The sequence below is a fragment of the Eublepharis macularius genome, chromosome 15, assembly GCF_028583425.1.
Source record: "Eublepharis macularius isolate TG4126 chromosome 15, MPM_Emac_v1.0, whole genome shotgun sequence".
NCBI lineage: Eukaryota > Metazoa > Chordata > Lepidosauria > Squamata > Eublepharidae > Eublepharis > Eublepharis macularius.
Window position 1 is genome coordinate 37,205,303 of NC_072804.1, and position 27,282 is coordinate 37,232,584.

General features: G+C 43.5%; 2 protein-coding genes across 3 annotated transcripts in view; both read right to left on the reverse strand.

Annotated features, from left to right (window-relative positions):
- Positions 1-358: 358 nt before the first annotated feature.
- TXLNA (taxilin alpha) lies at positions 359-13,643 on the reverse strand. The gene is made up of 11 exons (XM_054999466.1): positions 13,428-13,643; positions 11,637-11,890; positions 10,714-11,031; positions 9,780-9,871; positions 8,445-8,615; positions 8,120-8,314; positions 7,452-7,571; positions 4,525-4,599; positions 4,051-4,143; positions 3,557-3,652; positions 359-2,856 (listed from the first exon to the last, which is right to left on the reverse strand). Exons 2-11 carry the CDS (start codon positions 11,854-11,856, stop codon positions 2,512-2,514), a joined length of 1,725 nt encoding a protein of 574 aa, XP_054855441.1. The 5' UTR covers positions 11,857-11,890; positions 13,428-13,643; the 3' UTR covers positions 359-2,511.
- A 7,724-nt stretch (positions 13,644-21,367) lies between these two features.
- The window catches only part of KPNA6 (karyopherin subunit alpha 6), a 33,047-nt gene continuing 27,132 nt past the window's right edge, over positions 21,368-27,282 (reverse strand). For both annotated transcript variants that reach the window (XM_054999151.1, XM_054999152.1), the window contains exons 10-14: positions 26,465-26,543; positions 24,591-24,716; positions 23,868-23,995; positions 23,348-23,526; positions 21,368-23,209 (exon numbers count right to left, since the gene is read on the reverse strand). In XM_054999151.1, the coding sequence (XP_054855126.1) occupies positions 23,022-23,209; positions 23,348-23,526; positions 23,868-23,995; positions 24,591-24,716; positions 26,465-26,543 (700 nt within the window). In that variant the 3' untranslated portion in view covers positions 21,368-23,021. The remainder of the gene's footprint in view (positions 23,210-23,347; positions 23,527-23,867; positions 23,996-24,590; positions 24,717-26,464; positions 26,544-27,282) is intronic.

Consider the following 27,282-nt stretch of genomic DNA (forward strand, 5'->3'; position numbering starts at 1 on the left):
GGGGTCAATCTGAAGCCAACAGACACTGTATAGTTTTGTACATCAAAAGGGCCTCTGGACTTGCATAACACAAAACCACTACATGGCAAGCTGTGTTAGGAAGGATAGTCTCAATACAGTGTGAGTGGAATGGAATCCTGTTGCTCAGAGAAAGTCAAGTGTGGTAGTGATTAGAATGCTGGGACATCAGGGGTTATAGCCCTGCTATGCCATGAAGCTTGCTGGGGTACCTCAGACCAGCCACTTACTTTCAAGATCACTCACCCTCTCGGGTTTGCTGTGAAGGTAAATCACGGACGGAAGAATTGTGTATACAACTGCCTGGGGGAAGGGTGGGATAAAAAAATGTACTAGAAAGAAATATACAACATTCGTTTAATTCATATTGTAGTATAAATAGCAAGCTATCACCCTGTATTTCAGCATATAAATGTTCCAGGCTGGAAATATCCCAAGAGTCTTCTTGAACCAGCGCCCAAGTGCCTGGTTTGGAAGCTACAGAATTCTGCCATTCCCTCTAAGCTGCACACCACCACTTTCAGATTCTCCAAAAAAGGGGGAACATCTCACCAAGAGCAAGGGGTGGGTACCCAAAACATCTCATGACTTGTTACTTTAAAAGCCCAATCAGAAGATGGCTGATTTAACAATGTATGTGAAAGACAGCACATGGGGAAACAATGATGAGACTGGTGCAAGCCCCGTCTAAATGTTTGTACTCATTAGGATGGAGTCTAGGAATGTCTGTTCCATAGGAGATTCAAAACCAATCTGTCTGTTCAAAATGGAAGGGAAGAAAGATCCAAATGTGTCAATCAAGTTTGTTTGTTTCTATTGGATACAAAAGATACATACAACAGATCTGGATATAGCCTGTTGGTAGCACAGCTGTTAAAAAATGTTCTGCAGAAATATCTGGGCAAAAGCGGGCACTCCGGCTGAATTGTCATCCAAGATCAGTTGTGGTCCTCATTTACATTCACTTCCCTTTTTGGCCAGCCCCACTAAACTCCAGAAGACACTGTGATGGGATAACCACCTCAAGTGAGGGGCCCCAAAAATACAAGCAAACGCCAGAAACATTGGGGAGTCCATCTGCTCACTGGAACAAGAGTCTGTGCCAAATAAACAAAGAAACCTGATATTTAACAGAGGCTGAATGACAGGAAGGTCACTGGGTCACAGGCAAACGTGCCTTCCCACAGCTCATGATGCAACATGCACCTGGAGAACAAACCCTGGCTAGAAAGGAAGGGTAATCAAGCCTTAAAAATGGGTCCAGAAAGTTAACTTCCAAAAGAAGGAGGACGGCTGCAAGGGCACCTGCCACCTTTTAAGACCGAGAACTAAAACAAAATGCATAAAGGTAAACTGGGGCCCAGGCAGAAGTGTGCTGAAACCAAAAGAATAATTATTAAAGGCTAAATGGGACATCTCTTTGTCTCCTTCACAGGACTATGTAAGAAAGGATGGTCCATCAAAAGTGCAGTTAAAATGAAGGATGCTCCAGATAGCAGGAGATCTGCACAAGTTCAGTTCAATGCTTGTTGCCCAACACTGCATGGAAGGGGATTCAAATTGTGTCTGCCTGTGACTTGGTATCAAGGTCCTGTGGAGAGGAGTATAAACACACCGGAGTACACTACCCCCTTCTGCCCCAGGGATTTGCTGCACGCACACAGGTGCATGGACATTCATCTTGTGCAAAACACTTAAGGAAGTAAAACCTTTGGATTAAACCTTTAATACATACGCTTGTGCGTGTGTGCATATAAGCATAGAGGCAACTGTGAAGTTATAAGGCTATTGAGACATAGATTTCTGGAAGTAGCAAAGTCCTGGAAGGGAATACCTCCTCTCCCCAAAATGACAGGGCTCCTGGCCTCAGTCTCCCCCCCGTCCCCACCCTAAAACAAAACCACATCAATTTTATTCTTCTTTAACAAAAAAATCAATTTCAAAATTAAACAGCTCACAACATACAAACTCCTGAGTCTCTTGTACTGGTTTTGGACCTTGGGGCTGTATTCCCGCCTCCCTGAAACATTTAGGAAGGAGAGGAAAACCCTACAAGCCCCTCTTATGTTTACTTCTTGCTTTTCATTTGTATTCATAGCATAGCACCCAGTAAGCTGCAGGGGCCAAACAGACGCCACTATTGTGGAATGGGTGAGAGGTTTGCCCTGGGCCATCCGTCACGAGGTCTTTCGGTGGCACTGCCTTACATCTAGAATCACATGACACATAGGAAAGTGGCTCAATCTAGTTCATCTCTTTCTCTCTCTCTCTCTATAAATAAAATAGGGGTTGCCCTGCACAACTTTGTGTCATATATAGATTATTTTGTTAAAGCAACCAAAAAAACAAAAGGTTTCAGTATTATGAAAAACTGTAACTGAAGAACCTCAAAGGCCCAGGAGGAATGAGCTCTCACCCGCAGCCCTGGTTTCAGGAAAGGTGACTAGATTAGTCTCTCGAGAAGTCTGCCAGCCAGCCTCCCCCCCTCCACCTTCACTCAGTGGAATCTGCCACTTCCTCTGTCTCTTCCCGAGGTTGGGCTCCTATACTTGGTTCACCAAGGATCTCAACTGGTGGTCCTGTGCAGCACCCCATCTGCGCCGGAGGAAGGGATTCCCCTGACACGGTGCCCTGTGGTGCCAGCTCGTCTGAGCTGCCTGCCAGTTGGTCTTTTGGCAGTTCCAGGGTGCTCCCACCAGTGGTTGGGGAGGCAAGAGCGCACAGATCCTGCACCTTCTTGTTCAGGTCATTGCGCTCAGTCTGCAGGGCCCGGCACAGCTTCTCAAGACGCTGGATTTTCACCTGGAGTCCTTCCAGCTCTTTGTCCCGGAGGGTTTTCTGCAAAGCAAGAGGAGGAAGAGCGTCCAGGGTCAACTCCAGACTGCTTTCCAATGTAGTGGAGAGACCAAAAGAAAAAAACCTCTAATAAGCTACTCAAAGAAACAACCAACAGGGGAAATGGCCTCCCATCAGAGCTGGTTAACTAACAGCCTGGGGGCCACTAGTGATTACTAGAATCAATGCCTCTTCCTCCCCACACCCCAAGTGCCTTGGCCTAACATCCTTAAGCTAGTATAACAGTTTGAGGAGAGAAAGGGGAAACAAGAGGGCAGTGCTATTCCCCACACACACGCATATGGTCTTGTGCTTTTGGCCCCTGCCGGAGTCTACTAACTCACTGAACCATGAAGGAGAAAAAAACCCAGATATATCATTCTCTGAGAGTCTCTACAGTGACTGGCCAGCAACCATGTGTTAAACAAGGGACTTGCAGCCAGCAACAAAACTAAGACTGTGCAGAAAGGGAAACCTAATTCAGTGCACAAAACAGCACAATGTGCCAGCGCAGAATGGACTATTAAACTTCTACAGAACTAGGTATCTTGAGAAATGCACGTGTTTCATTCCTTCTTTGTGAATCATTCCACCTCTTCATCTGAAAATACGCAGCACTCACAGATGGCCCTGGCGATCAAGGGATGAAATGTGTAACTAATATACCCCACCCGCCTGCCAGCCCTCCATGTCTTGTCCCCACCTCTTCTGCCATTTCCAAAAGGGCCTTGTTGCTGCTTTCCCAGCGAGACCTGTACATTGTGGTCTCTTTCTCCAGCTTCTTGATCTTCTTGGTCATCTGCAGAGTTGAAAACCGGGAAGAGAAAGGGCAAGAAAAAGAGAGAAAACAAACGTAAGCCAATTCCTGTCATGTTTGCCTGATGTCAAAGGGTATCAATACTGCCTGTGTGCTTCTCCCACTTCCCCCTAGTGTGACAACTACCACATTCTCAACAGAAAAAACACCACTGAGGGCTGGGGAACCAACAGATACTGCAAGCAGCAGTTGGTCTGGTACAGGGGATGCCCAAGTCAGGAGGTCAAGAGATGGGTAAGCTGGCACCCCTCACAAGTCAATTCTCCTGGGAGTATTTAGAAACACAGCAAATGTCAGCCTCAAGATGCTTTCCCATCACCTTGAAGCTGTGGCAATGACGAGTGGCAGCCCTCTCATCCCAGGCACAAGGCACACAATACCTTCTCCATTTCTTGTTTGAAGGTGGTGAACACCTCACTGCTTTTGGACAGGGTGTTCTGAAACTCTTCAAACTTCTCTGTATAGAGGGCCAGCTGGAAAAAGCAAGCAACATGACACGTGTTTACAGTTAAAGATGTAGCAAACCACCATAGCTCAAGTATGAAAAAAAGGAACAGGTTTTCCTCTAGCCCTTTTGGCATAAATTTACTCAAACAGCACAGAAGTTCTGTCCCATCCTTTGGAGGGGAGGCAGGCCTGCCTAGTGCCTGTCCTAGGAAATCAAACTAATTAGATGCAATTAACTGTGACCACTGCTAAATAACTTCTGAGAATGAGGCCACAGTCCCTTAAACCTGCCACCAGTGACTGATTCTGCCAGCAGACTGGAACAGACCTCAACCCCCCCCTTCTCCTTCTAGCAAAGAATTTGCTCTTCTTTGACCAGAGAAAAAGATGAACATTGAGACACAGACCTGCTGCTTAAGATGAGTCTCCTGTTGCTTCATCAACTCACACATTCTCTGGGACTCCACAGCCTCTTTCAGCAGCTGTAAGAAAAGGAATGGTGGTGAAAAGAAATTAGAGACATTCACTTAGCACCACAGCAGGAGATCCGCTCTCCTCATGAAGTTCACAGAATAATTTAAGATACAAGACAGCAGCCTGATCCAACGGAACCCACTGGACTGCACTGCTGCCTATGACTGTGTGGTACAGTGGAGGGCTAAACTTATTCTAGCAACTAAAACCTGTGATTGATGGAACAGGCACATGTATTTTATATTACTGTATAAATTGTAATCTGCCCTGAGCCTGCTGATGCAGGGAGGGAAGAATATAAATCGAATAAAATAAAATAAATAAATAATAGATGCCTGTTCATAGACCTTGTGCTGCTTTCCTCTAGCTATTCTATAAAGACTGTGGTTACAGTAGAGAATTACTGAAGGTTTTTTTTTTATAAAGAGCAAGGAAATCAGTTGTACTGAGCAGAGAAAGATATACAACTGGCAGTTAAAGAAAAAAAATGATGCCTCCTAATAAAGTTAGAACAACTGAGGGTGAAGAAGTGGGAATGCTAGGCACTGAGGAAAAAGTATCTGAAAGAGAGAGATCCTAACATGGAAATTGAACCTAGACACGACTAAGCTGGAGAAAGGAGACAGAGAGAGAATTTGAAACTGACAACATTGAAGAGAGAGACATATAGAACTGGCGACTGCTAAATTACAATATGAGGCATGAGATTCAGTTACAGAGAATGAGGCTTAAAGAAATTATGTTAACCAGAAGTTTGCCTGTCCCAAGTGCTCCTACCTATAATCCTCTTAGGCTATTTAAGGGGTACATGAAAAAGTTTTCTGTATTCCATAAAGGGGAAAGCGTTGAATTGTTTTTTGTCAGCGCTGAAAGAGCATTTAAAAGATTTTAAAATCTCTGATGATGACAGGATATCTGCGTTCCCAAATCTGTGGTGGTTTCTCAAAAATATCTTTTGAAATGAGAGAAGGGGAAGCTAGGAAGTATGATTTGTTTAGAAAGAGGGTCAAACAAAGATTTGGATTTACTCAAGAATACAGCAGAAAAAGTTTAGGAGCTTGAGAAAGATATTTGAGGAAATTTATGCTCACATAGCCTGCAAATTAAGATTCCTTGTTAAAGCAATGGTGGGATGGACCCAAAATGGAAAACTACAAAGATGATTTCCATCTTACAGAATGGGAGCAATTTTACAGTCTGTTACCTACTGAATACTGCTGGCTGGTACTGAATAAAAAATCTGAAATCATAGTCCAAGCTGCCGAAATTATGGATCAACTAGTGTGAATGAGGGAAAAACCAAAAATTCTCCTCAGAAAAATACTTTGAACAGGCTGGACCACAGAAAGAACCTCAGCTGTCAGGTAAAGTTATACTGGGGGGGGGGCACAAAAGCACCTTATGGGCTAGATAAGAGAGCAAGAGGAAATCTTACCAGTGTGGTGAAACAGGACAAACAGGTTACAGCTGTCCCAAAAGGAATAAGCAAACAGTTCCCCTCTCACCAGAGAAAATAAATGTCATAAAGCAAACACAGCCTACCGTGGCACCTAAACAGCTAAGAGCCGCTGAAGCAGAGGGCTTAGAATCTTAAGAAGCCTTTTGAGGCTCCAGTCAAGAGAGGGACCACTCTGAGTTTAGGTCATGCCAGGGTGAATGTGACCATATGCTCACAAATTAAAAATCAGCACAGGGGATCTCACCAAGAACAAGAGATGAGGTATCTTGCATGCCCACGACTTAATGAAACATCTGAGGAGGCAGTAAAAGAGGATTAGGGAAGGGAACCAAAATAATTTCAACTAGAAAATAGGGATCAGCTGATTTTTTATCAGAACAAAAACAGGATGACACACTACATACCTTTGGAAACTGGGCTGACACCAACTCTTCTGACCTGTCATCTAAACAACCTGTGAGATTTATATACGAACTGGCCATATCAAGGATCTCTTAAGGTGATAAGCTGCAGTAAAATCCCATAAACAGTTAGTAGTGCCATGGCATTACAGACTGAAACCTGCTGAGAGTAGCACACGCTAGTCCTTTTATTGGTCTCCCAAGGGAGCACAGAATCAAGTGTTCAAAGATGATGAGGTTCTCATGTTGCATCCTGGGGGAAGAAGCAAGCTGACTAGAAAGGAACACCCAGAAGTGTTCCATAGTAACATGCTTAAACCCTACTAAGATAGGAGAAAATTTGTGCTTAGCACAGATGTAAAGTCTCCTTTATGCTGCTACATCACACCAAATGGAAATAGTTAAAAGTGAAGCCTTTTATTACAGGACTTTGATAGGGATATAGTTTATATAAAAAGGAAAGAAAATATAGATGACACATTTAAAGACTGAGTTTAACCTAAGTATGTAACTATATAAGAGTACATGGGTAGAGTTAAATGTATACATTTTATGTTGCATTTAGTATAGTTAAAAAAAAATTGCCAGTCCTGAACCTGCTTAAGTTGTTTGTAGTCCCCTCCAAGAAAAGATGTAACCTGCAGTGTGAGTAACAAGCCTCAATGGCCATCACAGAGACCTGGCTGTTTTCCACTTGGACACTAATTCTTTCAGGAGGGATGTGAGATGCCCAGAAAAAGATTCTGCCCTCTGTTCCCCCTGGACAGAGCAGACCAAGCAAATTCAAATGGTACTCTGAAGTTGAGGCACTTAACTAACAAGAAAGTTAGGTTTTGGAAGGAGAAAGGATAGGAGGTATCCTGGGCTAGACAGGGAGTCCAACAGGGACTGTAATTATTGATTCTGACTTCATATTTTCAATTATTTACATCACTTTTATCTCATTCTGTGGTGGTAGCCACACTTGGGCCTCCTCAGATATCATTTAATGAAGACTCACAAAATCCTTCTCTCGCTGGTGTCTCTCCTCAGCCTCCTTCAGCATTTCCTGGGCCTGCTGAAGTTTGGCATCCACTAATTGCTGCTGCAAGTCCTTGTGTTTGAAGACTTTGTCAATATGCTGCAGACAGAAAAGCAAATTTCATGAGATGCCATTACTGGACAACGGGCCAGGATCCAAAATCAGAGCCCAGCAGGAGGCACAAGTCTCAAAGTACTGGTGTAGCATAGTGATTAAGTAGTTAGGCTGCGATGCAGCACCTCGCTGGTTTGAACCTCACTACAGCCATAAACTTGCCAGGTGGCCTTGGGTAAGCCACTCCGCTCAGCTCAACCTGCATTGTGAGAATAATGACATGTTCACCACTCTGAGTAGGCACTAATCTGTCCAGAAGACTGGTATACAAATGAACTGTTATTAACAATTACTCCATCAGTAACATCATAAGAAAAGTGCTCCTCCCTCATCAGAAACAGGATGCAGTATTTTTAAGAGGGTGAAAGTGTTAGCAGATATATAATGATGTGTTTCTACTAAGCCCAAAAGTTCATTCAAACAATTCTCTAAAAGTTCCGATGCAGTTCTGTGAGTTGCATCAGAACCCTAAGATTTGTTGGGTGATTAAAGCTGAACCCCTCACCCCACCCTCCCGCCTACGGGCTGCTCACCTCCTCCCGCAGCTCATACTGTTCGATGAGCTTCTTCAGCCGTTCAGCCAGCTCCATGTTCTCCTGCCGCAGCTTGGAGTTTCGCTCGTTGTGCTGTTCCATCTGCAACTGAATGTCATTGAGTGTCACCTGAAAATGGGAGGTCACCTCCTTCCGCTTCTCCTCTTCTTCACGGGCACGCTGGACACCCTCCTCCTAGTGTGGGAAGGGGGGAAGAGTCAGTTTCAAGGTCCAAGGGCAGAAGAGTGACCCAACTTTGGCCATGGAGCCCTGGCAAGCAGTCCGCGGCAACGGACTAAGTGGGCTTAAGGCAGGGCTCTCTTGCCTTGAGGGTGCGGTTGTGTCTCTGAAGCTCCCGACACAGGCTTTCCAGCTTGCTGCGGGCCAAGATGGCCTTGCTGTGCTCACTCCGTAGATGGTCCTTCTCTTGCACCAGCTGGGTCTGCTTCTTCTGCATGATTTTCATCTGCTTCTGAGAGTTTCGGTGCTCTTCCAGCTGGCAAGAGAAAGACAGACATGGAAAGGGAAGTACAAAAAAGAATACTGATAGCTGCATAGCAGCCAAAAGGACTGAGTCAAGTTGTGGGTTGGGGGTGGGAGGTGCACAGTCATAAGCAGCCCAACAGCACAAGACTGAGCTGCGATCTCCTTGACTAGGCTACAATCAAATAATTCCATTCCACAATCCTGATAAACCTTCTTCCCTATTTTAAGTACCAAAATCAACACTGGCATGCCAGTCCTTCCATTATCAACTATCAAGGTGGCTATCATGACCTTACGTACACCCCCAACCCTCACAGAGGGCAGTGTTCACACCTGAAACTCACTACACACCAACCACAGCATAAAGATAAATGGTCAATAAGTTTTTTAAAAAGCATTACCATTTGACTCTGCTGAACATAACCATTTCCCAGAAAGGCATTTTATGGCTTAGCAAAGCCTGAGGGCACACCCAGATACCTGCACTTCCTAGGAAGTGAGCTCTACCCTACTTCTGAAAGCACAGGAAGTATTCTGGAGAACAGATAATATCCCCTGGGACATTATCAGCTTCCCATGAGGGGCATGGGGCAGGTGGCAGAGGAAATGCTCCTTCTTATGAACTATATAGGCTGCCTAAGGACATGACAAGACTGAAACACTGACTTCTGCAAAGACAGTCCAGCTACACAAGCAAGTCACCAAGAGGGCAATACATTTAAGGAGCAACATTGGCCCTAGGACTCCTGGCAATAGCGCAAGGGATGCGGAGGATAACGATTTGGAATGTGCTGGTATTTGGGGTGGCAAAATACCTTGAACGAGCCCAGAATTTTGCACAAGGACTGGAGGTCCTAGAAGAACACTCCAAACACAGAGAGGTTTTTTGACATGCTCTGCAGAGTTAGCTCCAAGAAAGGCTGTAAAAGCATTGCTGCTTGGTGGACAGCTTTTCAGTTACAACTCATTTATTACCTTCTGGCTATGAAACAGTTTGAAGCTACTTCAAATCATCAAGGCAGAGTGAAATTTAAGGGCCTCAGACACCTTTCTCTGAGCTATCAGATTTTTTGGAAAATGAGACAGGAAGAAGATGCCAGGAGAAGGAAGCCCTATCCAGTTCCCCCTTGCACAGCCACCCCCATCCATTCTTCTTGCACTGCCAGGAACTGACCAGTTCTGCATACTTCTTGCAGAGGGCTGCCAGCTTCTCCTCCGATGTGCTGAGGGTGTTGAGGGTCTGCATCAGCAATGTGATCTCCTTTCCTGGGACACAAGGGACAAAGCAAACTGGCATTCAGGGCACAACAGAATGAGTGGTGTGAAGAGGGGGTAAGGAACAGAGGGAACTGGAATACCTCTAGAACTACAGGAGAAATTTTCAAGATAGGGGGTGTTCACATGATGAACTTTTACAGGAAAATACTGTTATGCAGTGCAAAGTTCCTGCACCAACTTCTCTGGTTAGCCCTTCAAGGGGATGAGGAAGACAAAGCGAAAGCAACAGAAGGACTAATAGTTTTCAGTGAACATTTTTCCTCTGGTTGAATTACACAACATGCTGTACACAGCTACAGTAGGGGATCTTCCTACAAACCAGGGGAAACTTGCGTTTTGCAGAAAATGCAGAATAGAAAAAAAAGTATTTTTTATTTTAAAAAAACCTGCATACATTTCAAGAGAAAGAAGATATAACATAGCATTGATTTTGGGGTTGCCTGGGAACCTCGCTAAACACTGCTCAAGAGTGAGGTGGTGGGGGAGTTGTGGAGGAGGTGTTGTTGATGGAGGGCAGGGGGGAGAAAGGAAAAGGCAGTGACAGGACCATTGAGAGAAAGAGAAGGTTGTGATGGGGGAAGGGGTCTGAGCAACAAAGAAGGAAGCTGAAGGATAGGATTTCCCCTCCATCATGAGTTCCTTGGGGGTCCCTCACTTGTCCTATCTTATTAAGCAATGACAGCAGCTACCCTCAGAGTGAATACAAGAAAATTTTTACCAGCAAGATGGGTCGCTGAAAGCGCAGCCATAGATTAAGGGGGTTGCACTTTTGGCATCAGTCAGGGAGAAGAGGAGAATGCATGACGGTCAGGAGGGAACCAATAACCTACCAAGCCCCTTGGCTTTCTTTTTTTCCTGCACTCGCTTCTGATCACGCTCATCATTGGTTCCCCTGGGGTTTTCTTTCTCCCCGTTTATTTCAGAGCAACTCTGCTCCTGCTCGCCATTCCTTGGGGACTCGCTCTGGTTCTTTTCAACCTCATCCAGCTCCACAGGCTCATTCTGCCCACTGTCATCTCCTGGACCTTCTTGGTTGGTATCCATGCAGTACGTGTTCAGGATATCCTCTAGCTGTCGGCTCAGTTCTTCAGAGACATCACAGGTGGCAGATTGGTGGGGCTGGGATACAGCATCTTCCGTCAGACTTGCTGCAGGAGATACATGCAGAAGCATGAGACTCTACGTTACACCTTGGATCCCTTCTTATTTATTTACAGCTCCTTTCTCTCTAAGATGGATTACACTAGCAGAACCTTCTAACATTTCTTGTAACAGGAAGATATTTACAGAGTGAACACACTGAGACAACTCTAAGCAAGCCAGCCAAGCCACACAATATAAAGGAAAGCAAATCTCCACCCACATGCCTCCACAACTGAACTTCATATTGGTTTTACAGATGGCATGATGTTAAGCTGGGCTGCCGTTTAATGCTGTAAGTTAAAAATTTCGTCACAGACCAGACCTGATCTGTCCACCAAGTCCACAAATTTTCATGGCTTCAGGGATGTTTAGACAAGAAGTGTGATGAGCTGTGGAGAAGTATTTAGAATGTGTGTCCACATGTATGCGGCAGAACAGAAAAAACTATCTGCAGAAAAATGGGGATCATGAGAACTAGAAAGGAGTGGGATACAACAAAAGGCCCTTGTTAGGGGGAGCAACAAGCCACTCTATGCCAGTGGCAGACAGCAAGATGTATGTTCAAAAGATTTATTATTGCCAGGGCAATACAGCCTGTAATAACACAAACCTTCTTTTTTGTTCTGTTCTTCACTTGTTTGAGTTTCGCTGCTTCCATCAACTGAAGGCTTTAAGCCGCATGGCTCAGGTTGGTGTGGACCTTCACTGCTTCCTGAGGACATTATGGGAGACTCAGATAAGTCACTGTCATCCAGCCCCAGACTGCAGCTTGTTTTGGAAGGACTAGCAGGTAGCAGGGCAGCTTTGCTTTCCCCTTCTTGATTCTTCATTGTATGACACCTCCAAAGCCACTTTCAGCAGTTCCTAGCAAAAGAAAAATACAGATTACTTTTCACTACAAGGAAAGAGAGCAACTGGCCATTTGGGTGGCAATCATTCACCAGCACCAGGTATGAGGAAAAATCATTTTTGTATTTTATTTTTTACTTTCTACCCTACCTTTCTTCACAATGGGTACCCAAAGTGGCTTACACCTCTTCTCCATTTTTTCCTTACTAGAAACCTGTGAGCTAGGTTAGGCTGAGAGAGCATGACTGGTCCAAAGACACCCAATTTAAGTTTCCATGGCAGGGGATTTGAACCTGAGTCTCCCAAATCCTAGTCTGACAATCTAACCACTGCACCATGCTGGCTGTCACAAAAGATGACAGATAAGTGATTTCCCAAGCTATGTCTAGTCTTATTGTTTCTGTTTTGCTTCTGGCAGTTCTAACATTTGTTTGTTCTCAGCTTAATGGTGAAATATGTCCTCCCAGGACTGGGAACACCCCTAATTGCTCTTCCTGTTCTGGGCATACAGGAAGTCAAGCAGAGCTGAACAATTCCACTTGGAGGACCCCTGCTGATCTGCGGATTTCCCAGCCCCGAGTAACCTCCCTCCTGTGTCAAAGACAGAGGCCACATTTCATCCACCTGGTGCTTGCCAGACATTGTAACAGCACAGGCTTCCAGTCTATAGACAACGGTACCAAAATTAGTCCTGTTCCTTTCACTGAACTTTTAAATGGAAAAACAGGGGTCCCCAACTGCTCTCTTAAGCCTCCTCCACTTGTTATATCACCTGCATCAAATATTTTCTCACGTTAGCTCAAAAATCACAGCAAATGATACAATTCCAACGTAACTACAAACAGCTTTAGTTTCAGGGGGTAACCTTGTTGGTCTGTAGTAAAAAAGCAAAATTCGGATCCAGTAGCACCTTAAGAGAGCAACTAAATTTCCAAGGTATGAGGTTTTGAGAGTCAAAGGGAGCTTTGACTCACAAAAGCTCATGCCCTCGAAATCTATTTGGTCTCTAAGGTGCTACTGGACTTGCATCTTGTTCAACCACAAATAAAAAACATACATACTTAAATCAACTTTGCAAAGATTAAAATACTACACATAACACAGTAACATTTAATAATATCAATTTAAAGCCCAGCTAATAACACAGTGCAAATTTAACAAAAAAAAGTTTATCAATCGAGTATCAACTAAATACATATGCTTACCTGCTACACGTTACCTGCTTCTGCCCTTTCAGTTCACCCTCCACCCTCTCCCACTCACTCACAGACAAAAGTTCTCTCCTGTCTATTTGCCTCCCCCTTCCACCCCCACCACAGGACATTCCGTAATTCACTCCTTGCCCCATCGCAGTCTCAAGTTCTTCGCCTCTTCAGTCCAGGCGAACCTCCCCCCCCGGGGTCCCCCCTTTTACCTAGGCAGTATTTGCCTCTCCAGCCACCCAGCGTCCCTCTTCCTCACTCTATTCAGCAACTCACATCCAAGACCGCCACTTCACCTCAATCACAAGAGAGATCCCTTTCGCGCCCCCCTCAGCCCCTCTGCCACCTACCCCCACAGCCACGTCACTCGCACCAGGATGACGTCACGGCCAGGCGGAATGACGTGTCGGGCGCCACTGACCAACCGTCGACCGGTCGAGCAGAGGGATTCGACCGCCTCTGCGCTCCTCGACGTCCCCCTTGACCCCCTCTTCCTCAGTCGCTCCCACCCTGGAGAGTCTATCGGAGCCTCCCAAAAACCTCGGTAACGTTGTGTGGAAGCGGCTCCGGCCACCGTGTGGGACAGCGCATGCGTGACCAACAGCCGCCGGCCAATCAAGAAGACGGCTCGAGCGAGGCCTGCTGGGAAACGCCGGAGGAAAGAGCGGCACTCGAGGCGGGAAGGGAGAATGGACTGTGCTTCCCAGCATGCTTCGCGCTACGGAAGGAGGACGGTTATAGTGCAACGGCATGAAAGACTACAGCTCCCAGCATGTTCATTTTTTCCCCTCCAACGCCCGGGTTCAAATTGTTGCCAATCTCGAGGTAAGGCCTGGAGATCTCCCGGAATTGCAACAGACCGCCAGCCGATAGAGATCAGTTCCCCTGGGGAAAATAGCCGCTTTGGAAGGTGGACTCTATTGCATTATACCCCACTAGTGTCCCTCCCCACCTCTCAAATATCCAGGTATTTTACCAACCCCACGTTGCCAACCTTACAACTTTAAAATGTGTACAAGGATGCGAGGTTCAGACAGAAGAGATGATTTGCTTGGGTATGCCTTCAGCCTTTCAAAAACAAAAATCCACCAAAGACTGACGACACTTATTTAAAAATGAACTTTTGTTTTGACTTCTTTAGTCAGGCCGGCAGGCCAGGATTGCCTGAAGGAGATGAGACAATTGAGTTATGCAACTAAAAAGTTGACGGATATCACCCGTTATTTCTCCTCACAGTTAATATTAGGGAGGCTCAAGCACCAAAGCATGCCTGCGACAGAGACAAATTCCAGGATTCTTCAAGTAATAAACACCCTCCCCTCAATCCCATTTTCTGTATATACCACCACCAATAGCTACAAAAAGTTTTTGGGATCGATATTATTTCTGATTACGGGACCAGTCACACCCTGTAAAAAAAAGTATCAAGTTTGGCTGAGGTTAAGCAGAACACCCCTAAGTCTCAAAAAGACATGGCTTTAGTTATGGCGTGCACTCTTATTCTTCATGAGGCTGAAATGGTGCTAGCCAAAAGTACAGACCAATGGGTAGATACTGCCTCGCGTATCCAGATATGGAAGCATTCGTGGACATTTTCAGACAACAGCCTTGGACTACAACTGAAAAGAATCCAATACAGCAAATCTTTTTCTTGGGCAAAGTGGGAGAAACTCTTAGACAAGGGGAAACAACTACATAAAGTCCTTAGAGGAAGATTCCAGACACACAGCTTCATTTTATTACATCAGTATTGTTTATTGTTCCTCATTTTTAGTGTATAAATGTCAACTGTACTTCTTTTGCCACTTTTGTGAGAGTCAGGGAGACTGGCTGTTCATTGTTGCAATAAAACTGAAAAAATTCAGTACTACAGTATAGTAGTATCCTGACCTGGACAGCCCCAGCAAACCTGATGTCATCATATTTCAAAAGCTAAGCATGGTCAACGTTTGGTTACTAATTGGATGGGAGTCCTCCAATGACCAGGACTGCAGAGGTAGGCAATGGCAAACCACCCGTTAGTCACTTGCCTTGAAAACCCCAGCAGGGTTTGCTGTCAGTTATGACTTGATGGCACTCTACTACCACACTACAATAGCAGGCAGGTCACAGCTATGTTTAAAGTGAAACTGCTGTTCAGGTTACCATTTCAACATATGTATAATAGGTAAAAGGTAAAGGTAGTCCCCTGTGCAAGCACCAAGTCATTACTGACCCATGGGGGGACGTCGCATCATGACGTTTTCTTGGCAGACTTACGAGGTGGTTTGCCATTGCCTTCCCCAGTCATCTATACCCCCAGGAAACTGGGTACTCATTTTACCGACCTCAGAAGGATGGAAGGCTGAGTCAACCTTGAGCTGGCTACCTGAACCCGGCTTCCGCCAGGATCGAACTCATGTCATGAGCAGAGTTTGGGTTACAGTACTGCAGTTTACCACTCTGAGCCACAGGGCAGCAAAGCCTCAGGGCCATGTTCACACTGGGTTCGCCATACCTTGAAGCACAGCCTTATTTCACCTAAAGTTTTGGGGTTAAAAAAAATAGGATTACCATGTGACATTCCACTGTAAATAATTGATGTTCTTTTCAATATAGTACCATTTCTGATTGAAAATTAACAGACCAAGGGATGTTGGTGCTCCATTCCCAATACTGCTATTTTAAATCTCACCTGTTTGATCCGCCCCATTTTTTCCACCCAACCCCAGGGTGGAAAAAAGTGATTAAAAATTACTACCACACTTACACTTCAGCAATTCTCTCTTTAGCTGTACTGCAGGGAACTTTAAGTTATGAGGAATATGTCTAATATAAGTAGATAAACACCTCTGAATTTTAAATGACTGGTCTGACTCAATTACATTAGTGCTTACTTCTCATGGCCCCTTCTTACATGTCCACAGTAATGCTGATCACCACTTTGGGATCAGGAAGCAATTTTCTCCAGGCCCATTTGGCTAAGGATCCTGGTTCCTGGATGTGTTTTGCTATCTTCTGGACATAGAGCAGGGGTCACGGAGGGCGGGGAGGGGGGAGGTAGTTGTGAATCTCCTGCATTGTGCACTGAGTTTCGACTAGATGACCCTGGAAATGCCTTCCAAATCTATGATTCTAATTTGTTTGTTTCTGATGCTAACAGATTTCCAATGCCCAGCCAGGCCAGTGCCTAGGTTCTGTGAGAGAATTACAGGAAATTCTAACCCCTGATTTTTCATTCACCTATTGAGAAAGAACATTTTTTGCTGTTATAGTTTTAGTTTATCCTTCCACCAAGGAGCTCATGGTTGTATACCATTTTCTCCTTGCACCTTTAGTAGGTTAGGCTGAGAGAGAATGACTGGCTGAAGCCAAGCCTAGGCCTCCACAGGCATAGTCCAACATTTGAGCTGCAACATACTGCACAGCTTGTACATTAGAATTGGATCTGGGTTTATAGCAACTTCAAGAGTTTAGGAAAAACAGAGCACAAGTGGGTTTAATATAAGTTTTACACATTGCGCTATATGGGGTAGGGAGATTGGGTGGCAGCACAGGATGTTCCAGAATATGTGAAGCTACTTATAATTGCATACAGGTGAACAGCTTGAAAGGTTCAAAGATGCTTCTGTATAGACTCTGCACTCCATCCACAATCAACCTTAAGATAGGCATGTCAAAATCCTATTGAAACCAGAGATGCAAATTACCCATGGTACCTTGTCCCATTCCTTTCAATGACTAACTTCAGTTGTATCAAGTCCAAGCAGCACAGCACTAGGCCATTGTGTGGTTAAATGGCTAAGAATGAACAAATTGAAACAATCCCAACAAGACAGAAGTGATGCTGGTTGCAAAGGTGGAGATCTTTAAGGACACTGTGCTCCCCACTTTCAATGGGGTTCAGTTGATCCTTGCAGAATCAATTAAAAGCCTAGAGATTATACTGGATCCAGCACTGCTGTTGGAGAAGCAAGTTAAGGCAGCTGCAAAAAAAAATTTTTTTTTCCAGCTCTGTCTAGCCTGTAAGATGGCCCCTATCTTGACACAGACGATCTGGCCACCTGAATCCACACCATGGTTAACATTGAGAAACTACAATAATGTACTCTACAGATTTTCCCTCAAAGGTAAGTCAGAGACTCCAGTTGGTGCAAAACATCACTGCTGAGTTATTGTGAGAACGTAGGTGGAGTATGTGTATCTTATGTAATAATAGCCAAGAGGCCGTGCTCATGGATACTTAAATCCAGAGACAGGGGCCATGAACAGACAAAACAGATCTTCCCACAACCTGAAAGATGCCCCAGGTTTGCAGAAAATTCTGAAATTTAAAAAAAATACATTTTTCTAAACCAAAATGATAAATGGAGCACCTGTAGCTTTGAGTAGATGCCCTATGGCTGTTGCTGGCAACCGTAACAGTTTAGCCAGTATTCAAGGCTTGGCTTCTGTCAGCAAAAGGTAGGGGGGTGGGGCAGGGCTCTTTCCATGGCTGCTTTGGCCTTTGAAAGAGGACTCACGAGTAAGGCCCAGAACTAACCACTGGCAACTTGAAACCATGTGACTTGTATGACTCATTCAGGGCTGGTTGCTTGCTGCTGTTCCAGGAGAGAAGGAAGTAGGAAAAGAGGGAGAAGCTATGAGGGGCAGGGAAGGGAAAGATATAGTGAGGGAGAGGAAAATGTTATTCCTATTCTGTGATCATGCCATTGGCTGCCCATCGGTTTCTAGACTCAATTCAAGGTGTAGGCTATCACGTTCAATGCCCTTCATGGCCTAGGACCCCCATATCTGCAGGACTGCCTCTCCCTCTCTGTTCTGCCATGACAGTTTCACTTATCTGAACAGAGCCTGCTCCAAACTGAAAAGATCAATTGCAGAGACATATAAGCGCATTCTCTGTTGTGGCTCCTATGTTGTAGAATGGCCACACTTTTGTCATTCCATAACCTTATGTAAAACTGAATTGCTCAGGGGGGCGGGCTGTCATAAAGGAAATATTTTAACAAAATCATTCAAGAAGGCACTTTTATAAAGAGAACAGAACTGTGGACAATTCTGTGTATAGTCTGTGTTACCTGTTTGTATTATCCAACTTCCAGTGCAGTTTTCCACATATGCTATTCCATTTTCTCCACTGTTTAATGTATCATGTCTAATAATTTGTTTCAGATTTCTGTAATTCTAGTCCTTTCACCTTACTTACTAGATATTTGGTCCTATTGATTGCATTAGTTTCCACTGCATAATCCACCTTCAGTATCAGTGAAGGCAGATGATAAAGTAAATAAATACAGAATACAAGTGGTATAGCAAGCAATATAAATTATCGAGCTTTACAAACTGAAGGAATGGCATTTTGTTTATATATTCAAATTTTGTTTATATATTTAAATGGCCATGAGCCTACTTGGGGAAGACATACAACAGGCTTAGATCCTAAATAACACTGCTAACTCCAAACCCTGCCTCCCTTGTCTAGTATGTTATGACTTATCATTCAGGAGGATTTTAACTTAGAGGGGACTTGAAGAAGGTGATAGAGTTACATTGCAAGTATAACAGGACTTGTATGTCTGCAACTTTCACAAAAAGCCTCTCACAGAGCTCCACATGAACTGGAGTTGGGGTGGAATTATCCACTCTACAACACATTGTTTTAACAGTGCACGTTGGTCCAGACAAATTATTGGAAACGGTTTGTGTTGTCAGCTATAACGAGGCTGTCTCCTGCTCCTTTGACTTACATGGCATTACGGAATGGAGGCTGGAGGATGCCAGTATCTTCTTGTAAAGATGTGAATATCAGCCTGTTTCAAACAATCTAAACAGAACACATCTATGCAGGCTTCAGGCATCTCTACCGCATGTGAATCTAACAAGCAGAAAGTTACCATAAAAGAAATTGCACCAGATTAGTGAGCTCTAACAAGCCTGCCTGCCTGCACTTCCTTTTCAAATTACAATATTAATTATAGGTTTGGGGACAGGCAAGTAGATTCTATTTCCAACCTTTCAACAGGAAAAATTCTCATTTAACTTGTGTTAAGTATGTTCACTTAATGCTTTTTATTTGTATCATCATGAACTGCATTGGGCGTTCACTGAACAAAAAGCATATACATTCTAAATAAAAGTGTTACTGTAAGAACTGAGAATATGTCCTGCAGTAAGCCTGAGTCAAACTCACCATACCCTACCCCATCTTTTCTATCTGCATAAGCTCAGAAAAACCTCTTAAAAACTGTATCGAGATCATTCGCTTCTACTCAACAGAGTGTCAACAAGACACTCCGGAAGACTCCAACCAAAGCTTACCTAGAAAATTAAGATCTTCCATGTATTAACTGTGGAAACTATCACCCCTCCATTACATGACAAGATACTGCACAAAGTATACTTACAGGGGGGTTCTTAGTGAATTCTCAGCAATTTAACACATTCATAAAAATACCACAATAATTGAAATTTTGATTACAGTCTAACCCTATGTACAATAAATTTACTAATCATCTATTCTGTGAAGTTTGGAGAGTGACCAATCATTCACTCAATTATAACTGGGGAGAGGCTGTGGTGCAGTGGTAGAACATCTGCTTGGCACAGAACCCAGGTCTCAGGCTCAATCCCTGGCATCTCCAGTTAAAAAGAATCAGGCAGTAGGTGATGTGAAAGACCTCTGCCTGAGACCTGAGAGAGCGGTTGCCAGTCTGAGTAGACAATACTGGCCTTGAGGGACCAAGGGTCTGATTCCGTATATGGTAGCTTCATGTGTCCAAATATGTTCAAGACAGAGTTATACACAGACAATGTTTTAGAGCTGGGGTGTTTTCCTTTGTTTTTGAACAGTTTCTGTACCATGCATCTGACGACGAGAACTTGATTCTCGAAAGCTTATGCTACAATAAAATTGGTTAGTCTTAAAGGTGCTACTGGACTCTTTTTGATTTTGCTACCACAGACTAACAGGGCTAACTCCTCTGCATTTTTGAACTCTAGTTTCTCTTTTAGCAACAGGATCTCCAAAAACAGAGAAAGGACTGCCTCTTTGTCCAGGCACTCATTGAAGAATATAACCTAGTTTAAGAAATCAAACGAGGCTGGGATACCTGCCATGTAGCTGCTTCACATGAGTAGCAGGGCCCAGTTTAAGGACTGTGCCTCAGCCACTTGTACATTTACAAACACTAAACACTAAAATGAAGGTTAATGTTATCTCCAGCCAAAGCAGTGCGTATTCTATGCTAAAAAAAAAAAATCACAGTGCTTGTATTTCAGGAGCTACAGAAACACCCGAAAGCTGAGCTTCTGGAAGATGCAGTGCTTTATGGACCTTAAATTTTCACACATGACTTTATGAATCTCTCTCAGGCCTTGACAAGTTTTCTTCAGCTTTAGGAGCCACCCCAAAAAATTAGGAGCCAGACTTATTTTTTTAGCCTTCAGTGTTTTATATTTTAATGACCACACTTTCTAATTATTGCTACCACAAAACATAATCCTATTTTTGTCATTTTTTTAAAATTGTAACAAAAGTGTTGTGGTATATGAATAAATATGGGTAATGAGCTGTCATTACAACAAAAAAGTTAACCTCTATCCCTCATCTAAATAAGCTTTATACTTCTGAGAATTACCAAGAGGCACTTACAGTAAATGACTGATGAAAATACTAGTTGCCACAATGAAATTTCCAGGCACCATGGCACCTGGGATTTGTTGAGCTTGCTCTATTTAAAACTATCTTAAATCTGTGCTGAATTATCATACCCTTGACAAAGTATTCTTGCAACAGGAACTTCAGTTCTGCAACATCTCACTGAATGACAATTCTCAGGATTCTTCGAAAGAAGCTGTGACAGTTTAATTCAGACAGAAACAGCAGAGGTTTCTAGTAGTAAATATACCCATAACTTTAAAAGTGACATGAACAGTGCAATCCTTTAACAGAGTTATTCCAGTCTGTGTTATGTGCCATCAAGTTGCCTCCAACCTATGGCGATTCTATGGCAACCAGTCTAAGCCCATTGATTTCAAGGGGCTTAGCCTGGAGTAACTCTTCTTCGGACTGTATTGTAAGTGTAGGAGCCAGTGCTGTAGACCAGTCAGAAACAACTCAAATAGAATGTACTTCAGTGAGTTAAACTACAAACTCTGGTCATGAAATTGCATACATTGATCAAGTAATGTATGGCCTCAGACCTGATCATCAGACTCTATCACATAGGGTTATTGAGACAATTTCTCAATTTTTAAATAGATACTACTAGCAATACTGAGGGAGGGAAAAATTTTCACTCCAGGCATGTCTGGCTTGCAGTCATTGAATGCACAGATGTAGTTTATTAATTTCCTTGGCATTTTTTTTCTAAACAATGAAGAGCAAATCTCTGTTACAAAATACAGCCCAAGGTTTCACCTCCAATTTCTTATCTGCTTGAATGTTTGTTCTTGAAGGCTTTGGGAACCCTGAATTCAGACCCTGGAGAGCAAGAAGGGGATTATGTGCATACAGTAAACTTCTATTAAGACACCTGATGGGGCCCCCTCCCCGACCCCAGAAATAAACTTATGGATTGCCTGCTGTGGCTAACATCCCTCTTTATCCAAGTAAGCTCTGCTCAATAATAAGAGTTCAACCAAGCAGTTGGCTCATACAGTACATAAATGAGAAGCACAGCCGTGTTTCTGGGCAGGCCTGCCACACAGTATCCCATTTCTCTCTTACAAGAATTTTATAACCCCACCACCACCTTCTGAAGACCAAATTAGACAAATATCTATGTGTATATATAATATATAAAAAATACAGAACTTTGACTTCTTCATTTTGAAGTAAAATGTACACGATACAGTTGTGAGCAGGAGGTAATTTGGAGAGAAACAGGCCACTTGGCTATTTGAATTAACAGAGTAAATTATACCAACAAGTGTAGCTAATATCACACTCCCCAAGAAAAACATCATGTCTGTCCCCATTCTAACTGTCCAAGGGGGTGGGGAAGGGGGAGGGACATGAACCAAAAAGCTTCCATAAGTTTTGAATTTTTTTTCTTCTTCAAGTAAAGATGCAAGATGGGTTCGTTCCACCAGTTTTCAACACTTCAGTCAGTAGCAAATGTAAGTGAAGCCCACCTCCATGGCAGCTGTGCTTCAAGTCCTTTTATCATGCTCCTCCTCCCTCCTACTGGCCCTTTAGGGTCTAGAGGGGGCAGGGCTTGCTGCTTTGAACAGTTCAAAAAATTTTCCTCCACCAAGGATAAAGTCTTCTCAATGCATGGTGAGGTATCATGGGAGTTGTCCAACTTTTCCTGCATCTGTCTACAAGGATGTTTTAATAGTGGGACAGGAAGAAGACTGTTGCTGCAACCAGGCCTAAATCCCTTGAAAGGTGCTGTTTGGCAAGAGGGTTTCCCCCCCAAAAAGTGAGGGCCAAAGCGGTGCTTTTGGCAGATTAAGGAAAAGTCTAATAAAAAAAAATTAACATGTGCAAAAAGTATTTTTAAATAGTTGCGACCAAGCATCCAGGGTTAGACTTCTCAGCTCCAATGTGTATAATTTCACCTTCTCCCATTGAAAAGTGTCATCTCTCAAGTACTCAAGTGAAGAGTCACAACGTTTGAAGAAAAGCCACCACAGAAGGGGGGGGGGGGAGACACACACGTGCTAGAAGGTGTAACACAAATTTACACCTCTTCTTTCATCCACCTCGGCACCTGCTTTTAACACACTGTGGAGCAGCAAAAGAAAAAAAGATATGTACTGTGTGTGTAAGAATCTCTCCTCCTCATGAGAGTGAAGCATTACTGCCAGGTGTTGGTGAAGGAGAAAGCCAATTTGTAACCGGTGGACTGGGCACTTTGCAACCTTGCAACAGAAGGGGGTTGGGGGCTGGAGGATTCTCTGTGGTTAACTTTCCAGCAAAGTTATGATGTTTTCCCCCCGCACATGCTCAGGACATGTTATAGCTGGAAGCCTTCCATGGGGGCCTCTGGCTGCTGGAAGATGAATTGCTGCTGGTTCTCATCTACCTGGGGAGCCAGATTGGAGTCATCGTCCTCAATACCAAAATAGTGCTCAATCAGATCAAAGGCCTTCTGGAAGATCTCTTGGTTTTCATGGCTCTGGAGGAACTCTATTTTATCCAAGCCTGGAGGAGAGAAACATTTCCCCCCTACAATTACCAACGTTTATTCAAAAAGCATTCATAAATCAAGATAAATGTAAAGTTTCCTTAGGGAAAGAAATTCAGTGGGGCTGCCAATCTCATTTCCACTCTCAGACTCACCATATGCTTCCTCAATAAGGCTGCAGTAAGGGTTGATACCACTGCTGCTCTGCTTGGCCTCTTGCTCACCCAGCCGCAAAATGTTCTCCAAGCCATTGAGAGCCACTTGAACAATCTTGGAGTCCATGACCGTCAGGAGGTCACAGAGCGGCTTGATGCAGCCCAAGTTGACCAAATACCTGGAAAGAGAGGAAGTGACACATAGCTCAGAATCCTGCAATGTTAAGACTGACAGTAATGCATGTGGGCCCTGCACTGATTAAGATGTTAGGACACCACTCTGCCAATCACATGGAAAACAACAAAGACTGATTTTCTACAAGTTTAAAAAGCTAGCAAACTGAAATTTAAGCATGAAACTTCTGCAAAAAAGTGTCCAGGAGGTCAAGTTATGTTACTGGGCTTGATCTATCCCAGGTTTATTTCTCTTGGAACTGTTAGCAATACAAGTTAGTACCCATAGTTCAAAAATGTTGGCTGGAAGAGGCTTGCCAAGTGCAAACCCAATTTTCCAACCTACTTGATCTGCTCCGGGGTTCCTCCAGATGTAGCATTTGTGATTGCCCATGCAGCCTCTTTCCGCGTCCGGAATTCAGCCTTCTGCAATATCTCAATCAGCACTGGGAAAATGTTGGCATCTATGACAGCCTGGGAAGGCAGAAGAAAACGTATGACGTTCCTCTAGTGAAGAAATTCTCTCTCTCTCCAAGCTATTCATCCATCCATCCTGGCACATATCCCATTACCTTTTACTGTAGGCTAAGCTGCATAAGCTCAAGCAAAGAACATGGACTAGCTCCATGATAATTTCCATTCTACACTTGTTAATAGTTAATTTCATAGCTCACGCTCCACATGTTCCTCAGTACAAACAAATGACTCTTCTGAATAACATTTCTTGCAGCATTGCAGGGCTAGTTATTAAGGTGCCTTGGCAGAATGAATGCCACTCTCACACCATGCTAGAATTAAAGGGTAAACTGCAGAAAAACCAATCTCATGCAGACTCCCACCCATTATATCAATCAGACTGTCAGGGAAAGTAGCAATGACACCATTCTGTGCCCTTAAAAGGATGAGCACACCGTCAAGAACAGGACTGCATTAGGGTCAGAGATATAGATAGGCAGGCTTAAATCTCAAAACTGAAACATAATAATATTCGATTTATATAATAACAATATTTTGTTTACATCAGGCTAGACAATGTGTTGCAGGTGCCTTCTTATATGTGAAGCTGTACCTGTATCTGAGCCCTGTTCCCTGCTGTGACATTTGAGATTGTCCAGCAAGCTTCTTTCCGGATAGACTCTTTGGGGCTGCTGAGTAGATGAAGGAGGCAAGGCAGAGCGGAGCAATTCAGAATCACCTAAGAAAGGAGAGCTGTTAGCTAGAGGGAGATTGTTTCTCTGACCTACCCAAACAGCAAGAAATGCCCTCCTCCATCAAGGCCTGGGAAATAAAACAGTATGCGGCGCTCAACACAAGTTCCAGACACAAGGAACATTTTGGTACTCCTCCATCAAGACACTCTGCCACCTTCCACCTCCCAAAATAAAGCCAGTACTCCTATTACAACAGATGGGGCGTCTGATAGAAGTCACTCAACCCAAACTGTATTATTTCCCAAGCCCTCTTAATCATTGCCAAGTTGCAGTAAATTAGAAAACTGTATCGCATTTACTTGAAAGGAAGATGACCCTGAATGTAAGACAACCCCCCTAAAAACAAGGTTATACATAAAAACATGAAGCTGAATTTAAAGTGACTCCTCCTTAAAAAGGTAGCAGTAAAACCAAAGGTTTTTATTACACAGTAATCAATATACAATAGACTATGGTAGTAAATAATTACTTGCACTTTTTGCACCTCTTGCACTGTAACTATTCACAAGTATGGATCACACTGCTTTGAGTTTATAAAAGCAAGGGACTGGCTTTTCCACCCTCTTCCCCACCCAAGTTGAACTATTAAACAAAGGCTCAGATAAATTAACCAACTGGCAGTGCAATCCTAAATAGAATTTTTTTTTTTTGTAAAAATTTTTATTGGATTAGAAACATATCGTATCATATCATTTACACTCACATTCCTTTAAATTTCCAATTCTAACCCCCTCCCATTCCCCCCCTTTTGTTGACTTCCAACAGTTTTCCAACCCCTCATCTATTTTCCCTTTACTCATATGAACTTTACTATATTTATTATAATATACTTTCAAATTCTTTTAAGCTTATCTATCATATTTGTGCTATTTCTGATTCCTTTCAATAATATTCATTCTAATCACCTATACTCTATTTTACTCTTTCTACTCTCTTCGATATGGGACAAGCAATTTGCCCCACCTTATACATATTTTCTAGTACTTCTATAAACTTTGCATGCATTCGTAATAAATCAATCAATTTGACTTATATTCTGTATATGTTGCTCCTTACTTCCTTACAATCCTAAATAGAATTAACGCCCTTCAAAAGAAACTGGAATCAACGGGCTTAGAAGAGTGTGACTCTCCTTAGGAATGTACCACCAGTTCAAAATGCTTTCTACAGGCTAGGAAGTCATACTTTTTGAACAGAAGGTAATATATCGCTAATTCAGTAGGATGTTTATCCTTCTAAAATGTTCACAAATGCTAAGCTACTGTAAAAACTCGGCTTTTTTGAACCTCTCTATCCGGGGGGGGGGGGGAGGGACTACTAGACAACTCCAGCTTGAATCACAAGGAAAGCGGCTGGTGTGGAGTACTATTCTCAGCCAGAAACATGGATCAGTAGAGGAGCAAATCCGCCTCCAACTGTTCCTACCGCTTCTTACCATTTGCCAGGCAAGGAGCTGTAAGTTTTGAAAGCTAGCTGGGGAGTCTGCTCTCTCCCCTTGAAACTCAAAACAATCTGAAAGGTACTGTTTGCAAAAGTGCTTTAGGAGTTGGCGCACTTTCTCTAAAGCTCTCCTTGTGTATGCAGTGAATCATCTCTCACACTCAGCAGATCTGTATACCAAAGTGGAAGATGGACCCTGCCCCTTTTTTAGAAAGCCAGAAAAGGTTTTTAAAGTGTCATCTTCCTTTCAAGTAAATACAATAGGTTCCGGAACCTGGTTCTATTTTATCACCTGAGTCTGGATGTCATCCCCCGTCACAATATTGCCGACAGCTCGCAATGCCGGGGAAGCCACCTTGTAATCACTGTGCCTGTGAGGGGAGAACAGAAGATAGCCAATGTATCCCTGCATCACTCCGCAATTTAAACAGAACTCCGCAATTTAAACAGAACTCATCTTGCCTTCTCAAGAAGGCACAAGCTGGTAATCTGCGTCAATACAGATCCTTCCCTTTCTATTTCTATTACATGGTGTGGACTGCATTCTAGCACCGCTTACATTAGCAGCAGAACCACCCCACAGATTTGCAACTGAAAACGGCTATATACCTCAGAGCATTCAGGTTAGACAAAGCAACGTGCCCAAGTTGCAGAACTGGGGTGATGAACCTTGGTTTACCATATCAACATCCAACACTGCCTAAAGCCACTGTGAGCCAAGAGGAAAGACGGAGTATAAATATATTAATAAATATACCATGTCTTATTCATTAGATTTGCATAACAGAGTTGTGTCTTTACACACTGTATCCTCAACATTGCCTTATTGTTTCATTTTGAGTTTTTCTCCCATCTACAGAACTCTCATTTAGATGACCCTACTTTTAATTTATCCAAAACTCCCATTTAGATGACCCTACTTATATTTATTCTTGTTAAAACGGCACAACTGAACTTGGTGAGGGGTGAACAGTTGAGGGGAGATCATACCACAGCTGGCATGCCACCACCAAAGAGAACCTACTCCTTGTAAGTACCTGGCTTACCACAAAGAAGTGGAACAGAGCCTCCAATCACCCTCTTAACTGGCACTTCTGGGAGGAGGTGGTC

Bases quoted from the DNA above. Each gene is read 5' to 3' on its own strand.
- TXLNA (XM_054999466.1), bottom strand. From the start codon at position 11,856: ATGAAGAATCAAGAAGGGGAAAGCAAAGCTGCCCTGCTACCTGCTAGT. The intron at 8,616-9,779 runs GTCAGTTCCTGG...TTCTCTTGCCAG, and splicing joins GCAAGAAGTATGCAGAACTG to CTGGAAGAGCACCGAAACTC. The intron at 4,144-4,524 runs GTCTGTGTCTCA...TGCTTTTTCCAG, and splicing joins AGACTCATCTTAAGCAGCAG to CTGGCCCTCTATACAGAGAA.